Genomic DNA, 20,060 nt, shown 5'->3' on the forward strand with positions numbered 1-20,060 from the left:
TTATACAATGTTGTTTCAAATAATACCAAAATGCACACGCTCAAAAATACGAATCTATCGCATTTATACGGGGAGGTGCCGTGTTAGGTATCAATAGTTTCGTTTAACTTTAACTTTTTTTCAGATGCTAAGAATGTGCAGGTGATGGGAAATTATCAAGCCAGATTTAAGAACAAATTTCATCTTCAGTCGAAAATTATGGCGACATGAGGAAACTGCGCTCTACTTTCAAATGCTTTCCTATACTACACGGTAGCAGTGTACATTGTCAGGAAAATGTATCGGTCCGTCTTAAGTCATTGTCCTACTAGAGGGGGCGTTAAATGTGACATTTATCTGGCAGGTATAGGAGTTTATGAAAGTTCAAACTTGACTGACTCATAAATTTCATTTCATCTTATGCATTGGACGCCTCGAGCACGTGAACATGTTTGAACAGCACATGAACATCGCGTTCTATTTGTTGGGATGATCCAACTTTTTTATTGAATTTTGGCTTTATCTTCTCCTTTTTTTTTTCTTTTACAGAAAAGAAAACGCTTTAGAGTCTTCCGGGAGAGACAGAAAGATGGGAAAAGGAGGGATATGGGAGCAGCAGCCGGAGAAAGCGAGAGAGAGAGAGAGAGAGAGAGAGAGACAGACAGACAGAGGGGGGGGGGGGGGAGCACGCGAGAGATGTTGGAAGAGAGATACTTATGTAGGCTAAAATTACCGCGCTTGCTGACCCTAAATTTCAACGCAAACGCACCCCTTTATATCCCTGTTTGCTCCTGCCGTATAAATACGATATGCCAACTGTGAATTTTTCCCTTTCTCCTTTTTCAACTGCCACTTCTCGGCAGAAGGAGGGGATCTCCACGGATATCGCCATTGTTGTGAGGCACGTCTGTACCATCTGGACCTCTTCGACACTCACTTGTGTGCGAAGGAGACCGAATACTCATCCGGAATGGAAGCACGCGCCTATATTCCCCATCCTGAAAAGTGAAATCTTCTCTCTCGAGTGGGAATCACTTTAACAGGCACGAAGATGCCGACGAGAGCAAATCTGCAGTGAGCTTGTTGAGGGGATTTTTTTTTAACACTGCCACCTTATCTGTTTCCGAGCTTACTAGGTTTTCCTTGGTAAATGCCAAAATCACCTCTTCGCGAGTCCTTGTGACGATGCTTGCGGCGTATTCTCTTCGAAACTGTTTTGAGACTCAAAGTAGGCGAAAACAAGGAAATATTAGGAAAATTCAAGTTCATAGGTTTTGTTGTTGTATTCAAGTTTAATGCGGCTCTTTACTCATGTCTACTTCTGTGTGATTTGTGTGTTTGATTTTTTTTTCGCGCTGTTTCTCAGCAAGACATGCAGAACGGGAAGGGTGACGTGAAAACAAAAATAGTTAGGTTTCTAATACCTCTGAAAATGAATGCCATCTGCCTAGCCTAGGCTAATGTTTACGACCTGTCATTATTCCTATAATTGGGAATTTAAGTCTGTTTGTGGTTACTTTATAAATCTAGTTGCTTAGCAAAAAAAGAAAAAAAAAACGAAATCTTGCTTCACAAACAATCCATACCGCTGTCCATAGAAGCCGCTGTAGCTCTAGTGAAATAAAATGGACCACATTGCAGTTGCAGATCCAGAAAAAAAAATGGGGGGGGGGCGTGCACCCCCCCCCCTTTTAATTGTCTAAAGGCGCCTTCCCTTTACGGAATTCCTGGATTCGCCCCTGAATTGGGTGTACTGTTACGAAGATCTTTTGACACAAAACGCGTTTTCCTTTAGAGACATTATTGTTACACTCTGTTAGAATACCACATGGTAGTCAATCAGGTAAAAACATCGCAGATAATACTCCAGCGTCGCATCAGGCCGACCCGGCACTTTCACACAGAAAACCGTCATATACGGGGGAGGATTTGCCATTCATGTATGCTTGTCAGGGAAATGGACTTGGAGTCCTAAAAGAACATGGAAACACTAGCGCATATCTACAATTGGCAATTAGCAGCTGTTTAAAAAAGCAACGAACGGTACGTAATGTAGAAACCGGGATATCAGTATATCGGGAAGCGAGTGTCGTGCTGCGACCGTTCCCGAAGAGGAGAAATTTTTATGGCGCGGTACAGTGCAGCCGCGTGAGAATTTACTGTGATTATTAACGATATTTCTATAATATTTTGTAGGCCTACAAGCATGTATGTATACAAGAGTGTGTGTTTGTGTGCGTGTGCATTGATTGTCTTTTTTGGTGGTCATTTTTACATCTCTGAGCTCCCTTATAGTAGCGATATGCATAATCTTTCATTCCCTGAAAACATACCACAGAAACGAAACTATAATCAGTCTGGGGATAGACCCCCTTCAAAAAAAAAATGTTATGAAGATGAAGGAAAATTTTTCCCAAATACATGTATGTAAAAAAAAATGAAGGCAATACTACGGGTAGAAATTAACCACCAGTGATTTTTGAAGATAAAAGTTCAATCACTTCAAAAAGTAATACAGTTTTGTATCTTCTTTTTGTGTTAAATCATTGGGACGTAATCGCTGAAACAAGAGATAATTCTCCCTATCGCATATAGTTCCCCGAATCTGAACGCATGTGGCGCTCTAATTTTGTTACCTTCAATTCTTTGGATTTAAACTTCCGGTTATGAACGCGCGATGTGTAAATGTACGCTTTTGTGCGCATTGAACGCCGAAGTACTACCTAATATTCATAGATCGTATCAAATTCTGTCTTATAATCTCGCGAATAATAGAGTTAATTTTCTAATCTGTAACTTTACATTAAAGTTCCCAACAGACCAGCAGACAAAGTTCAGCGGAGAGCGTGAAAAATCTGCTTCGCGGGAAATAGTCGGGTACCTAAGGGGGGGGGGGGGGGGGGGTCACCGTGCATCCCCCCCAGGACTCCTCGAAACTTACATTTTCGGGATCCTCATGACATACCAAAACATAATCAAGATGTTAACAGGAACGAAAAGTGGCTGTTCTAGGTGAAATTTAATGTATTCTATTGTTTTTCATAATTTCTTATGTATTTCTTTGTTTTTCAACTTTTTCAACTTTTGCTTTTTCTTTGTTTTTCTATTAGAAATTGACTTACATGACGGAGCACCTGTTTTCTATAGGAAATGTACACAAAAGCACAAAATTGTGCCAGTTTTGGGACGACATTCCGCTACAAAAATGGGCGTGACTTCGCACAAGTATGCGGGGAAGTTGCAAATTTGGTCTCGAAAGTTGCGTGAGACTTGAACAAAACAAATTCAAGTAAGTTTCGAGGAGTCCGGGGGGGGGGGGGGGGTGCACAGTGACTAAAAGACCACTTCGACCTGAAGTCAAACTCGCGTATTTTGTTCAGGACATTTCCAGAAAGGAATGTACAATCAAAGATCCTGCACTACGAAGGATCTTCGGTACGATTTTCCGGAACCGCAAAACCGGAAGTATACGTCCTAAAAACGATCGATCAGATATCGGTATCGAGAGGTGATATCGCTTGATACCGGCTACATTCGATAGGGAGAATTCCACAATTCGACATTATCAGGTACATTTATCAGGTAAACTTTCCCTCGGCATTCTGTCAAGTGTGAAAATTAACATGATAAAGTCAGTGATCGGCCTATTTTTCAGCACGAAATTCCTTTGAGAAAGGAGAGCTGTGTGGATGAAACAGATCAAAATGACTCCTTTAAATTCGTAAATCTAAAAATTTGGTAGGTTCTTTATTTGCTCCTTTTTTCATTGTACAAGTACAAACATTCTTCCTCGGGAATCACAACCACTACTTGCTTGTAGTGGATTTTTAATCGGTCAAAAACTGCGAAAGACATTAAGCACTTTTCACACACAAGACTATATCTCCTTCTATATCTTGTACATGTGACATCGTAGAAAATATAAAATATGATATTCAAGAAATACGACACCACATTTACAAATTGAAATAAGGGCTGGACTCCAAAGTATTATCTGTGAGGGGAACAGCTGTGAACTAGGAAAACAGTCATGAAGTACAGGTATAAAGTTTATCAATGCTGTCTTCGCTGGGACCTTCGGTGTTTGTACGGGGAGGGGCGAATGCTAGGGAAAGATGGACGGCTTCATTTACCTCTGCTTTGTCCGCTACTAAGAAATGAAAACCGACCATGTCCTCAAGGGTTAAACACACACGGCAGAGAATGACAATACCTTCATCCTTGCATCCACGCAAGACTCTTGCATATGGCATGGGGTAACATGGCAAAAATTAAGTCCGTGCCATACTTCAGCACTCGGCAGGCAGCCAAGGCGGATTAGGCGTGCCCCGGCATCGCTTAACCCCAGAACCCGATCCCCCGTGGACGGGGATCCGGTAGAAAGATCAACCGGCAAAAGTACACAGACGCGCGCAAGGTAGCATACTGCGTGGCTGTGACCGACAAAAACTTGTGAGAAGGCTTCTCGTCTTGCATGGCCTGTTTGCACGGGAGTTATGGAGAGGAAAATTAACGACGAACGTGAGAGGAACAAAGGCAAAGAAGAAGAATGTAGATACAATGAGATAGATAGAGTAAGGAATGAGAGAGAGAAAGGGACAGACAGACAGACAAACAAAGATGGAAAAACAGTCAGACGTGGTCACACACACGAAAAGAGTAGGTGGCACATGTTATAAAGAGGAAATGAATTCCAGGAAAGAAAAGGGAAAAATGATTGTGGAGAGCAACGGAGAAATGATATATAATAATGATGCATGTATCCTATTTGTCCATAATAAAAGACAGAAAATAGCTCTGTATAGCAGACTAGTATATAAAAAGTACCAAGGGAAAGAAGAACTTGGTTGAGGTAGAGAGGTAGAACTAAAAATTGATAAATACGCACAGTGAAACCTGTCTTAGCGGCCACCTGCCGTAAACGGCCACTTGCCATAAACGGCAACAAAAACTACTCCCTCCGACAGAAAATAAACGGCATGTTAAAGAACCTGTCTACAGCGGTCACCTGTCTATACCGTCTCTTTTCCCCGTTTGCCATGGGTGACCGCTCTAGACAGGTTTGACTGTTTTTAAGCATTTCAAAGCGTATCTGAGCGCGTTCAGAGAAAAAATAACAACAACAACGAAACAAGTGGGTTCCTCATTGCAACTCAAGGTCAATATACAACCACTTAACAAGTGTAACCGGTTTATCTAAGCGTGTGGACAGGCAGGTAGGAGTGTGTGTGTGTATGTGTGTGTGTTTGTGTGTGTGTGTGCCACATCCATGACATAGGACCTATTGACGTGTGTCACCAAATGAAGAGTTTGATAACAAAACGGATTGAGCACCATTTTTGTAACATTTTAAATTAATTCCATCACCAGATAGAGCACACTGAACCTTTTCTACAGTGTTACCTCACGTCTAGGATAACAAGGAAAATTCTTGAAGACATGATTTAGAATATTTCCATAATTTCTTATATTATATTCTCTCTTTTTTTAGCAGAATTGATCGCAAATATCTCAAATGAACAAGAATGGAGTTAACTCCTTTTGCGTCAAACTCTTCAAATGATGCCCCCACCAAAAAACAAAACAAAACAAAACAAAACAAAACAAAACGTAAAAGACGGAAAAATATGGAATATCTTTGCTAAGAGGCCTTCCTGAAAGCTTTTGGAGATTACATTCTTACTGCCTGAGTCATGTCATATCTTGCATCGTGCGAAGAAAAACACTGAATCAATAAAAGTTATAAATGGCATTTAAGGAACTTTACAAAATTGTGTCTTTGAAATTCCACCATTCTTCTAACACAGGTAGCGGGATAAGTGATAAAGACGGGAATGTGTTTCACGGTTGGACTAAGTGGCTACTGAGCCGGAAGAGACGTGACTGTAATTGACAGCCGTAATGTTGTAAATGCGTCGCCACAAATCACTTCGCCTCCTATAATGCTCCCGCGCTCAGACAGTGTTGCATGTTCTTAAAGATTAGATGGCGTGGGGATACCACAGAGTGTTATAAGGCTGGCCCGGCTCGGATATGTATTCGAGAATCTCGCAAACGAATTGTGTAAAGCCTTATCACTGATCTCTATGTAAGTACACACACAGCCGAAGAATCTCGACTCGAGCCGACCGTTCCCGATGAGGGTACGCTTCGTTGTAGATAATGATTATTCGCTGACCCGGTGCGATACGTAGTTTTCGAATGTACCCCGGTGGGCAGCGAATATATCGTGCCATCCGTGAATCCCCGTATGCTACTGCGTCTTTAACTGACTCATCTTAATGCGTTCAAGGTACAGGAAGAGCACCCAAACTCGTGTGAAATACTTCAAGAATGCATTAGCAAATCTCTCCCAGCATTAGCACCAAGTTCGTTCTGATGACAGAGCGTACAATACCTAATTTCCTCGAAGAGAAGCCTGGTATGTAACAAGCTAATGCACTTGCCTACAGTCAAGGAGCTTAAGCTCCTTGCTGCAGTGAAGCAAGCTCACATACATTACAACTTATTTGTTTTATAGACGACAAAATAAATAACGAACAAGGAAGAGTTGACGTGCACTCTTTGATATTTCGCACCTTCATGCCTTGGCATCGCTACTGTTAAAAAGAGACAAAAAAAGACCAAACCACAACTATGTTCATTGTTGTTGTTGTTGTAAAACATTTATACCACCAGATGATACACTTGTTTTCTTTTTTTTTTGAGTACGGAATGTCGTCTGGATGTCATTGCCACAAATATGGGGAAGCATGATACTGTGAAGTGTTACTCTAAAATCTCTTCTTCGCTAATCTTTATCAAAATGACCTCCCCGTTTCACCGCTGTGTCAGAGTCATGAAAGGTAAACTTTTCGTATCAAGGGGGGGGGGGGGAGGGGGGAGGTAGTAACAATGAGGCGTTGTTTATGCCGTGTTGATTAATGAAGTCCATCTCTAAATGCTTCGCAAAGAAAAATCGCTGACAGAAGACAGGAGGATAATATATGTATGTATAGTCTATAGAAGACTTTAATTGCCGTCGTTTTATCGACCTTTCTTCCACACGCAATGCCAGGAAAGCATGATTTATTGTTAGAATAAAGATTTCGGTGCATAAACTACCATTCGTATATGTAGATAGTGGAAACTCGCACTAATGAGTCGGAACCGACGTGTTGAAGCTTATGAAGACGAGAAGTGAAGATGCACTAAAGGAGAACGTGGGTCAGTTTGAGAAAATCATCTACTCAAGATGTGAACCGAACATACGAGGCGCGGTCAGACTGGCAAAAGATCGCGAAGTTTAAGATCGCGAAGTTTTGCCAGTGTGACCGCAAACTTCCCGCGAAACTTCTCGCGAAACTTCTCGATCTGTTTGCGGGCGGTGTCTCCGAAGCGCGAGGCCATTGTCATGTACAGATATGCATTGTTACATCACAATCACTAGCCATCGGACGGCGCACTCTTTCTTGCGCGCGTACGAATGGCCCAAACTTCGCGATCTTAAACTTCTCGATCTTTTGCCAGTCTGACCGCGCCTAGTGTTATCGACGTACATGCTTCAAGACGTGCGTGAAAATGTCACAAAACATGCTTGACATCCTGTACTCAATCTAAAAATGTGTGATATTGTTATCTATTTTAATCTATCGAAATGTCATATCTCGAGATTATGTTGTCTTCGTGCTGAGTTTTCCATGCTTACATCATGCCATTTTTCCAACTTATCTAAACTTCTTCCTTTGCAACCCCCCTTCCGTTGTCTCAAGTGTGGCTTGCTCAAGTGCATTGCTAATTTGGACAGAATTTGCTAACGAAACACGCCGTACACTTAAACAAATCCACGTATGTTTTAGACAAACATGCAAACAAACAAAGCAAAATAAACAAAAGAGTTTAACAACTCTCGCATGGGCATGGTACTTGTAACGATATACAACTTATGCTGAACGTTCCTATACAGCACACCTTTATTTTTCTTTATTGATTGTATGATTTTGGTTGAGAACATCTGACATAGTCTTTTGAAAGCAATGCTTGAATCAGCTCTTATTTTTTTTTTTTGGTTTTTTTAATAGCAATATCAGAAACATGATGTTTCGGAAATCTTCAGCGTCAATCCTTACTAGTTTGTTGGGGTTATTGTGTATATGTGTGATATCGGATATGAAGACAATTAAAAATATATAATTATATATTCTTTGAATTGATTTCGCATTATTTTGCGGTTGGCATATTTCAAAGAAAAAAAATCAGCCTGTAAATTGGGAAATATGATATTTTTAACAAGCGAAACAAAACTAACTCATGAAAAAAATGAAGTCACGATAACGCTGTAATAAGGAGAAAAGTTAGAGAGAGAGAGAAGGTATATCGGCATATAGGAAATGACGGACGTTGTAATCTGGATGGGTACACGGAGTAAGACACACTGTACATCATGGTACATTAATAGCTCAGACTTAACGATGCACCTGTGTTGTCCATATATATAGATCCTTGAGTAATAGAATAGAAAACTATTCAGACACTAATGGACCAAGTTTATAGTTAAGTCACAAAGTGACGCATTAAGTAATTGTAGTGATCGCTACACAAGAAACAAAACAAAGCGATCAAAGCGATCCAACGGGTGCCTGGAAGCGCCGAGCACTTCGCTTTGATCGTTCACGTTTTACTGACGTGCTGCCAGCAGGCAAGGCGACTGAAACAATTGTCAAAGTGTTTATGTTTTTTCTGCCAATCTATCACTCTAGCGCCCTCAGGACTGGGGAATTATTGCGTTTATGCCAAAGCAAACAGGCGGTCAACCTGGTGACAGGCGGCAGGAAGCAAGGCGCAGGATATTGCCGCTTGGGCAAACCAATCCTCGTAGCGACGAGCGTCGCCGGCCGAGACTATCGGGAATACGAAATAAGCCAACAGTCACTCGTTGTATTAGCTTTACGTCGGTTCATCATGCCTATTTTCTTGCTGCCGCCTCGCTGTTGTCGAACGTGTTGGCAGTTTTTCTCCAAGAGGTTCCAAAGGCGAGAAGACATGGCGTATTTTGGGGGGTTACGTTTCTACGTTTACATAATGGAACCACGCAAAGGTCTTGGATCTACTGTGCAAGCTGCTGGCATCAAAAGAAATAATGTGTTCGTTAATGGCCAGTTTCTTCAAAATGGTGCCGTTTCCCCGATTGGTCAATATCATGCTTTTTAGTCCACAATCTCTGACGTACACGGTATAGGATGAGATCATGATGTACAGTATAGGCATCATTAAATCAGTTTCTCGCTGCATGTTCGTGAACATCTCAACGTAGGATTATACATCAGATTATGCAAATAACCCTCTTACTTAAGATGTCTTATCATATAAGTGGAGAATAAAAGATTTCTTTTTTTTTTTCGGGCTTGTTACGGTGACCAGAAGATTTCTGCCAGTTTCATCATAAATTTATAAGCTCCTTCCTTTCGTCTGACTAGAATTTCCTAACACGACATGCTCGTGGCATGAAAACGTTACATATTTCAAACTTTACCACGGAATTCAAACTGGGCAGGTGTAAACCAAGAAAGAAAAATCTGACTCATTTCTTATCTAATCACTTCGGTAGTATTTTAACCTTTGAAAGTACATAATGATTTTGGGGTAAAAACGTGCTTATCTTTTGATCGTGAGCTCTTTGAAGACAAGCCCCATCCCCATCCCTGGAACTTTCTTCAATGATTGTGACCATTAAGTACATTGGCAGAGACGTGACTATCGTGCCGGAATGGATACGATACAATCCACAATCCACTCACCATGTTTTTTTTTTCCTTCTGTTCTTGTTTGCTATTTCATTACAGGATTTGTGTGGTTTCATCTATCCTGACACACCCTCAGCTTCATCCTTATCAGACTGACATATTCCATTAGACGACAGAACCAACAGTGAGTGTAAGCTATCGAGCAGCCAGTGAGAGGTAGCATCGAACTGACACGATGTCATGTACCGGGGAAGGATGCCATGCTCTCGAAGCAACTTATTCAACGCCCTTTTATACGTCGCCGAAAGGGGGCGCTGATTATACTGAATGGGGATTCAACGACTCCGCCAACGCGTCGTCAACTGCAGATCCAACAGACAGGGACGAGATTCTGGCAATATGGGAAATCTTCTCGAGCTCATTGATCCTGCTTGTCGCCCTCTTCGGCAACTCCATCGTCGTCCACTCGCTCTGGCGTCGTCGGAAGAAGCTCTCTCGCATGCATTTCTTTATTCTGCACCTGTGCATCGCTGACCTACTCACGGCAGTGCTGAGTATTTTTCCCCAGCTGCTATGGGATATCACGTATCTCTTCTACGCGCCGGACTTCATGTGTCGGCTGGTTAAGTACGGGCAGGTTTTCCCCATGTATCTATCCACCTACATCCTCGTGATGACCGCCATTGACCGCTACATCGCCATCTGCCATCCACTACTGGGTCTGCGAGGAGACTACACCCAGCGCATGCGCATCATGATTGCGATTGCCTACGGTATATCGTTTGTCTTCACGATACCTCAGATGATCATCTTTAGGAACGTGCCGCTTGGCTCGGGCTTCCAGTGCTACGCCCAGTTCCGCTCCAAATGGGGCCCTCGCATCTACATCACCTTCTTCATCACTGCTGTGTACATAGTCCCCAGCATGATTTTGGCGGGCACCTACGGCCTGGTGTCGTACACCGTCTGGAGGAACATAGGAGGGACGCCCAACAGCGAGCTAAAAAAGAACAACAACGCTATCAGCAACTCATCCCACGTCGTCACCACCAACGTTGATGAAGAAGACGGCGATCACGACGGGTCAGAAGTAAAGGTCAGTTTTTCCTCCTCACCCCTCCCACATATTCGGCGGGGTCAAAGTTCAAAGGCCAACATTACCGGCTCAAACAGACCTGACGGTTACAGTTGCAAAATAGATTAAACATTTGCGTATCAGAGGGGAAACAAATTGCCGATTTTGCTTAACGTAACTTTAATTAACAAGAGTAGAGTGTTGAGAATCTAAATTCAGATGGTAAACTCCCACTATGCAAATTTCTAGTAATTTGATCTGCACTCTCATCCGTTCTCCCTAAACTCCTCCGTCCCTCCATCTATCCAGATACTTTTATTAATTTTGCCCACTCTCTTTCTATACAGCTCTTCCCGTCATCCCTTTCCCATCCCTCCTTGTCTCATTTTGAATATTTCAAAATTCTTTGTTATCAGAATTTCTGTTAACGATGAAACATTTTACAAGCATTGTTATTCGTTTTTGCAGGTTCTAAAATTTCTAGCAGAACTTGATGGTGATTTTTAGATTGTAGCAAAGCATCGCTTTATGGTCGTGGTATACGTCTAGTTTTTGTTTGTTCCATTTCCATCTGAGAGGACGACTGGAAAGCCCATATTCAGCTGCAATAGCTGGTCTTCCATGGGGTCCAGTTGGATGTTAGGCGGCCCGGGGACCACTTCACCTGGTGCTTGCGATGAATTAATGAAGCGGGATCTTTTACGGGTATGAGTTGTAACTCTCTCAGACACGGGACCTCCATTATTTTTATGTCCTATCCGAGGGGCAGAGTGTTTTGCCTCTTACGAGAGCTTCAGAAGAGTAAAGTAGAATTCATTTGGATTGAGCTGAATAAAAAAAAAATGCCTTCACTGATGATAATATTTCCTTCTCTTGCTTTCTTGCCTTTGATAATAACCGTTTAGGTGACGAAGACCAACAATGATAGGCCTGACCCACTGTGCCGCAAACACGGGTCGGCAGCTCGGGTCAGCAGGGCAAAGGTGAAGACCATCAAAATGACGCTGGCCATCGTAACCGTCTACGTTGCCTGCTGGACACCGTTTGGTCTGGCCCAGCTGTGGGCCGCATGGGATCCATATGCTCCATTTCAAGGTAAGGCAGCACCATTTCCTCAGCCAAGTCGAAAAGGTCAATGACCTACTGCTTTTCCCTTCCACACCCTCTCACTCTCATCCTGAGTCACATGTTTAATTTTCTTTTTCTTATGGACTGTTCAAAAATTGTTTTTATCCTGTATCCTGTATATAATACTAGTTTGAAACCTCGCATTGTTTCCTTGTTGTTTATGAGAAACGGAGAATAAATTTGTAACCTAAACTATAAAGTCCTAGAAATTGCGGATGATGCTCTTTCTCTTTGGAGTAATTTTTATCATTCAGTTCAAGTATGAATTTGATAAATCGAACAGAAAAAAAAGAGAAAATCATTTGGAAGCCCACGTTGAGCCCAGCTCAACAACCATGACCTCCTTCCCTTAACAAAGTCTTTAAGTCCCGAACAATACCACCACAAATTTAATGTTGAAGATATAAATGAAACACTGTCATCACGAATATCTCCAGACTATCACCAATTTATTATCAGTGATGACGAGAACGCATTTTGCTGTACAGTGTATAGTTAGATGTTCGCCATCGCTTACCAATCTCGTCTTTACAAAGTCATAAAAACCTAGCGAAAGTCCGCATGATGATAATGATAGTGTCTTCTTTATCCAGGACAGCCACTGCTCTAACAGAAGGACCTGCCAGTATTATAACCCCAACGTTGCTAGGTACCCATTTAGAAACCTGGGTCGAGAGGGACATGGTGGGTAAAAACATCTTGACAAAGGACGTAAGAACTGGGCGGGAATCAAACTCGGGCCATCCGATTGAGAGTCAGGAGTGTTATCCATTTAAGGATTCCATTATCCATTATTCCACAGTGCCACTACTGCAAGCACCACCTCCACACACTAACACAAACAGTCATTTCATCCTGAAAAATTATGTCAAGTAACATAAAAGTACACCGTGAATTATCAAGACATTTTGTTCAATGATGTTGGCAACTTCAACTGTTTAACACTTTCCGTGTTTCTCAGGTGCTGCTTTCACAATCATCATGCTCCTGGCCAACCTGAACAGCTGCACCAACCCGTGGATCTACCTGGCGTTCAGCGGAAACGTCAAGCGAGAGACACTGCAGACCTTTGGCTGTTTCAAGCTCGTTCAGGCCACATCGGGCCGCTTCGGAAAGTCCAAGAACGGTCGGGACCGCTCCCCCGCCGATGACAACTCAAGTCGTTACGTGTCGACCACATCCCCGATGGGTTCCAAGACGCTCTACTCGACAGTGGACGCTGCGCGCGACAGAGGCAGCGGCTACTCCTGTAACTACGCCGCACCTGCCGGACACACGAGGGACATTTAACCCTAATCAGTTAGGAAACGGGTGTGACAATTATGTATTATTTTACTTCATGAGAAATCGCCAAATCTCGGAGGGACTATAAGGCAACAACGGACTTCGATCACGAACATTCTAATGAAGTTGTGGAATGCAGTGAAGCGTTAACGTATGATGGACTATCTACGCAAATGCATCTAAGGTGATCCGTTATCAACATTTGCTAACTTGATGTAAATTTCAAAAACTTTGGAACTGTATTTTAGAAGAACAAATTACGTATGTCTGTTCAGAAAGAACTTGCTTTCGGAAATACAGTGTAGCTGCTAAACTAGTTGGCAAAGATTCGCAATGAACTTTGAAGAGGACTTGATCGTTTTCAAAGAGGCTTTTTCATGTTATTGTATCATACGTGTTTTGTCCAAGAAAGTAAGGCTCACGCATTTTTCTGTTTACTGTGTTGTCAATGTATTAATTAACCTCTAACAATGTATTAACTAACCTCAAACTTTCACTTGCGCGCGCATACACACACGCACGGAAGAAATGAATTAGGTGCATATTCGTTATGAAATTATTGACCAAAGTGCTGACGTTTCTAAAATCAGCTCATAGAACTGTACTTGTACATGGTGTAGTGTGTCACTCCCATTATAGAGCTAATACGTAAGAGAAGTCAGAGGGAAGATTTACTGATCTTGTCGAAGGATTTTTTTAGTCAGTTGTAGAACGCAAAGGTGTGTTATATCCTAGTGAATGATAACATTAGAATCAGGACTTTCTTCAACATTGTCACTGAATTAAATGTCTGATATTTACTCGTCCAACATTTAACAGTGGTGAATTTGCATACGAGAAGTGGCGCATCTACAGAATCGACCGCTTTCAGGATTTATAACCGACACCTCTGCCAACAACTAATTAAAATCGGTTAATGAATTATTTGAATGCTGGTAAATGATAAGCTGTAGCCAAAACAAATGCGAAACATTAGATTTCCTCGTTTATTATAGAAATGCATTAACATGACAAAAAAAAATTCTGATATGCTCATCGTTCAGAAAGGATTCGACTACGTGAGAGAGAACAAAAACGGTACAGCTTGATCAGCAGTTTTCGCATTACACAAATCATTAATTGTACAGAGCACAATAACTGCACAATATGAAAACGTGTGCGATCGCACTGCTAATGATCGATAGAAACGGTATCCAGCATTCCACTTAGTTGTCTGCTCGTAAGATATTGCTTTAATGACATGACGTAATTTCTGCTAACTCGCCTGAGGAGACTATCTACTCACTTGTACAATCTTGTTCAGTAATAATATGTGGTCATATTTTCAACCAATGTCTGGAAGCAGTTCAATGATTATGATGATGACAATACGCGGCAATATGGCTACAGTGAAATACATCGATATAATCAAAAATTTCTGCCTAGCATTCTGCGCGCATTCTGTCCCATTTCAGGCGTGCACTGCTATGTAAACGAAATTGCAATTACGTCATTACAACGCAACAATTATACAACTACTGCAATTGCGTCACAATACTCTTCCGCACAAATTAATTACTGTCGGGTCGCTGAAGTGGATATATGCAACTACAAACAGAATCGGACTCTACAGTTTATTTATTTTCCAATAATCAGTTCGATCATTTGCTTGTCTTGTCCTAGTAGTTTTTGCTCTTTCGTCAGCATGCAGTGTCTCCTTCTATGTGACTGAGAGAAAAAGATCGAAGCTATAAAATGGGAGAAGGAAAATGTTTCGACCCACCGTCATTTCTTTTGTTTTCTGCTTGAAATTGATTGGTGCTCCATGGAGACTCTGGCATATTTAACTATCCAAGATAATCTGGGAAATAGGAATTTCATATTTGAAGTGATATATCAAGCGTATTGGCTGCAACATTTTGATAAACCATAGATGAAATCAGAGTGTCCATGCATGTGCAGTTGCTTGGAGTGAACGATTCCGGGGATCAGTTATTACGATCAGAGGGATTGTGCAGTTTTAGTGGAGGTGGTGCTTCATGTTTCTTTTTTTTATATTAATAACACTTTTTAAGATAATGAGTAACTCCTTATGAAATAAGAAAGAACATATAATTCTGAGGGGAATTCAACGTTTATTTGATGAAGATTTGTTTTGAAATGGCTGAGATATCCGAAACAAAGCGATCCCAATAAAAGGTGAGACCCACTTTTATTAGAATCGCTTTATTTTACCTTTTTTTTTCCGGATATCTCTGCCATTTCCAACCCGATTCTCATCAAATAACCTTCGAATTCCTCTTAGAATTGTATGCGTTTTAACATTCCATTCCTAAACATCTCGCAAAAAGTTAAAAGGTGAATCCTCATCTGAACGAATACAATTATACCATCATTTTAATAAGAATACTCAGCGATAACCTGTCCTCTCGCTCGACTTGACACTAGCTGCGAGAATGCAGTAATGATGAAGCGTCGATGAGACGAATATAGGGAGCTTTATAGCATTTTGCGTTAATCGTCCTCCTCTCTCCCTGCGTCGTGTTGTAAAGTTGCTTTGGTTTTGCGAAGACGCAGCATATACAACGGAAAATAGCGCCCCCGGTTATGTCGTTCGTCATCATGGCACAAAGTAATTCTGTGCGCCGTGAAAATGAGCGGGTCCTAAAATGGCCCAGACCCGTCGTCGTGAAAATTGAGACGACACGAGATTAACCTTCGCGTCGCAGATCTAAGGCTCCCGAATGAACGCACAACAAAAGCGAAGCAATTGACAGATTCATAAGCGACTATTTTTCACCTGTTGAGGACGAGTCCCGAGTATACTCGGGCAGATGTCTATGGGAAATGCGTGCTGTAGCAAAATCAAACCGTCCTCAACGGGTTTTAAAAGAAAGATATGCCGTATTGTTGAGATGCTCCTGACCCGCCCCCCCCCCCCCGGTCAGACGGTCAGCCATACACAACTGCTTATTCCATAAATACAATTCTTAGAGATTTCCCCTTTAGGGATGGAAATGGCTTTAGATTTTATTATCACGGGCTTTTACAGGGGAAGCCTGCTATTGTACGCGCAAGCAGATTGACGCACGCGCAGCGCATGTGGCAAAATGTCCTGCGATTTTTGTTTTCTGGAGGTTTTGATATCTTATCAGGGCAATTACCTTCCCCCCCCCCTCCCTCCCAGGGCAATTGACACCGGCTAAATACTGGTTAGTGGTAAGGTTAAAGTAAAGATTAGGGTTAGGTTTAGGTTTAGGGCTAGGAGTTTGGGTTAGGTTTAGGATTAGGTTCAGGATTAGGATTAGGGCCAGGGAAAGGGTCCGGGGTAATTGCCCAGAGGGTAATTGCCCTAGACCCTTTGAAACTAATCGTATTCGCGTACTTTTTCAGGATTATTCAGGAAATGTTCGAAGACTACCCCTGATTAAGAATATTTCGGGAAAAATACAAAAAGACCCCCCATTTTCAATGATTTAATTTCAGGATATTTCCCTCAGATATGAGTCCCTACACATATACCCCTTTTCCCGAAAAATCGGGGACGCGCACGCGGTGCGGAGGATGACCATTTGTGAGGGGGGGGGGGGGAGAGAGAATCATATCCCTACTGGAAAGAACACAGTTTTCCACAGTGCATGTGTCCACAGTGTGTTCACATAGTCGACTATGTGAAAATGCTCGAATCTAACAGTGTGAAGATAATTTCACACCCGGTGTGGTTTACACTGAGTGTTCACATACTAATGTTTCGTTTCACACTGTGAATTGATGACTCACATTGTGTTGCACACTGTTAAAACGCTCGAATCTAACAGGTTGAAGAGATTTCACACTGTGTTTACGCTGTGTTCACACTGTGTTAACATTGTGGTTTCTCACACTGTGGGACACTGTGTTCTTTCCAACAGGGCGGGTGCTCTTGATATTTGTTTTTATAATTTGCCACGATCATCTTGTTAGTAGCCTACATAAATTTGAAAAAAGAGTATGCTATATATTTTGCATATGAATTATAAGCCGCATTGTTGCGCTTTTTCAGGTAGAAACTCTTGAATGCATTTGACTGTACCTTGTTTATAACCTGTACAAAATGTAAATACGGTTATTACCGGATAACTCATGTTAGCTACGCTAGTCATACAAGCTGTAGCAAATGTATTTTCCTATTGAAGAGGCTTGTAACATCAATCACTGATGACAATGCAAACTGTTTTATAGGCAGTTGATATGCAGACGTGTGTGTGTGTGTGTGTGTATGTGTGAGTATGCGCGTGTGTATCTGTCGAGAGTCGTTAAAACACCTTGCAAAGCGCTACATGTGGCATACTGCGTGTCGTCCATCCGGAATAGTTTGTCTGCGTCCGGGTATCGATATTCCAATGTACGTTCAAGGCATAACGGGTGTTTTGTTTCCCTGCAAACCTGTGCCAGACAGATGACTGGCCATTCTCGTAATGTAATGCTTGTTTCATTCTTTGTCTGTAAATAAAAGCATGTAAACACGGGTAACGATGCTATACTTATGACCTGGACAGGCCACTTCACAAACTAGCATCTACACATTCTACACTGCCAAGCCACTCCTTATTTTTTTCTTTGTTTGCTTGTTGATTGGTGGTTCAACAGATCTCTGCATTATCTTACAATTGGGTGGGTCTGCCGGTAAGGTAGAATCTCTCTTTTTTTTTCTTTTTGCCATTTGCAAGTATCGTCAATGTATATACATATATCCCTACAGTATCTTTCTCTATTGATATCACTGACCTGGTCAACAATTTCACCACGAGAAATCCAAGCACAATATCATAATACTCTATCAACCATGCACTGGACGGCACGACACGATGTAATCATGAAGGGGCGCTCCACTCTGAGAATTAGATCTAGAGGATATTTTGTCCCAAATACTTTGCTGAAACATACTGTAACCGTAAAAACAGGACGACGGGTGCTTTGAAAGCTTGAATATCACTCTTAGTCATCTAAGTGTAGATTTTGATTTTTTGTTTTGTTTTGTTTTGTCGTGGTCTCAAAACCTTTACTTTGCCTTCCTAGATTCGTCATCTTTTGCGCAATCGAACCAATTGTAATAATGAGTTTCCCGGATCTGTGATGTTTCGATTTCGATTTGTGTGTGTGTGTGTGTGTGTGTGTGTGTGTGTGTGTGTGTGTGTGTGTGTGTGTGCTGTCGAGGGAGACATTAAAAAAACCGAAGATATTACTAGTACCGAATTAAGTTCTTCATGATTTCTAGAATCCATGTTCCATGTCGCGCACAGTGCCAGAAAATCATCATGCCTTGACGTCAAAATCACGTGACCAAGACAAGAGAAATAGCATTCTTTTAAAATCAGCGCTTATGTAATCTAGCTCAAAGCTTCAACGATATGTTTCTATAGTGTTGCAGTGAATGTGACTTTCTTGTGGCGTAACACATTTTACTTTTATCCCAATACATCATAATTATGAGGAACCGTCATTATAAAACGTAAGGGGGTGGGGTGGGTGGATCCACCATAATTTAGCGTTAAAAGGCAGGAGTTGAGAAGAAGACTACACTATAAATTCGTCAAAATCTTCAAAATCGGGAACAATTATGTAACGATCTGCCAGTATGACAAACCCAACGAGGAGCAAAGTTTTGTTCACTTTATTGTCAGACGTTTTCTCTACTGAAATTCGAGTAAGTGTCTTTATCAAATTCCAATTTATTCCTACACATGATGTTATTATCAAACCCTAAGTATAATCTATTCGCCTGCCACTTAGGCAACACGGTAAAGGGATTATGGTTGTGATGGGTCCATTTTCCTCTTTGTTTTTGTTTTAAATAAATTAGATTAATAGCAACAAATTTCAATACGATACCTGTAATTGTCGGCAAAATTATAAAGTAACATTTGCGATACATAAAAATGCTCCTTTCAAGATTTGAATTTGTGAGTGACGTCGTCTGTATTCAACGTGTTTTCAGTTTCATTCCAGATTTCATTTCGGATACTCGTTTGCGCAGAACATTCACCCTAAATAGGATCCGTTCATATTATACACTGTCGTCGCACAAATGAACCGCGTGAGATACTAATTGTAGTCACTGTGACTGCTTTGTTCGAGCCTATAATTATACCAAGTCATTATACTACTGCTATTGATATCTGACAGAGAAATGGATCCAGGACACGTATGGATTCATTTTATTCAATGAATATCATTGTCACGAACTGTTATTTAGTGCAACAACTGTAGAATAACGCACATCTGATTATACTCCACACCATGAATGATAGCTATTACCTTTTGCACTGTTTATACTCGCAAGAAGTTGTGGAACCTCTCAATGAATGTCAGGATACACCGAAATTGTGGAATTCACTTGAACACTATTTCATTAAGGGAAAGAACAAAGTAAGATTATAATGAAATAGCTAATCAATTTCATAAGAACCATCTCAAGTGATTGCAAACACATTGATATTTTTCTTGCTAAGGTTGCCGACAATAAATGTGGTATATTTGTGACGTTCACCATGGGAAACGAAGTCAAAAGCAAAGCAAAGCAAAGCAAATAAAACAATATAAAGAACAAAACAGCGTTGCTTTGCAATGTTTATGTTAAGTGTTTCACTGTATGACAAGGGCGACATTGGCGATTTTGGCAAAAAGAACTGAATGTATAACAAATGTAGTTGGATTGCTAATCGTGTCCGGTTTGCTTGTGATTTCAAATCAATAGCTATTAATAGCCATACTTCCTGCATAAGTAATATACGTTTTCATCCTTCTTTTTTGTCAAGTTTACTTTTAAATCAAACTTTTCTGCAATCATTGTTCTGTGGCAGTGATCATTAGGCTATGAAGCTCAGATAGCCTCTTGGGTGCTTAGCGAGTAT

The 20,060-nt window shown here is 41.3% G+C and overlaps 1 protein-coding gene across 1 annotated transcript in view; it reads left to right on the forward strand.

The window, feature by feature from the left end:
• LOC139730356 (oxytocin receptor-like) overlaps nt 1-13,194 on the forward strand; it is a 40,338-nt gene extending 27,144 nt beyond the window's left edge. The window contains exons 3-5 of the mRNA XM_071641221.1: nt 9,801-10,797; nt 11,682-11,871; nt 12,866-13,194. Of these exons, the coding sequence (XP_071497322.1) occupies nt 9,937-10,797; nt 11,682-11,871; nt 12,866-13,194 (1,380 nt within the window). The 5' untranslated portion in view covers nt 9,801-9,936. The remainder of the gene's footprint in view (nt 1-9,800; nt 10,798-11,681; nt 11,872-12,865) is intronic.
• Nucleotides 13,195-20,060: the final 6,866 nt, after the last annotated feature.

Source organism: Diadema antillarum, unplaced genomic scaffold (genome assembly GCF_040938485.1).
Source record: "Diadema antillarum isolate AM-2024a unplaced genomic scaffold, OU_Dant_1.0 seq00000303_RagTag, whole genome shotgun sequence".
NCBI lineage: Eukaryota > Metazoa > Echinodermata > Echinoidea > Diadematoida > Diadematidae > Diadema > Diadema antillarum.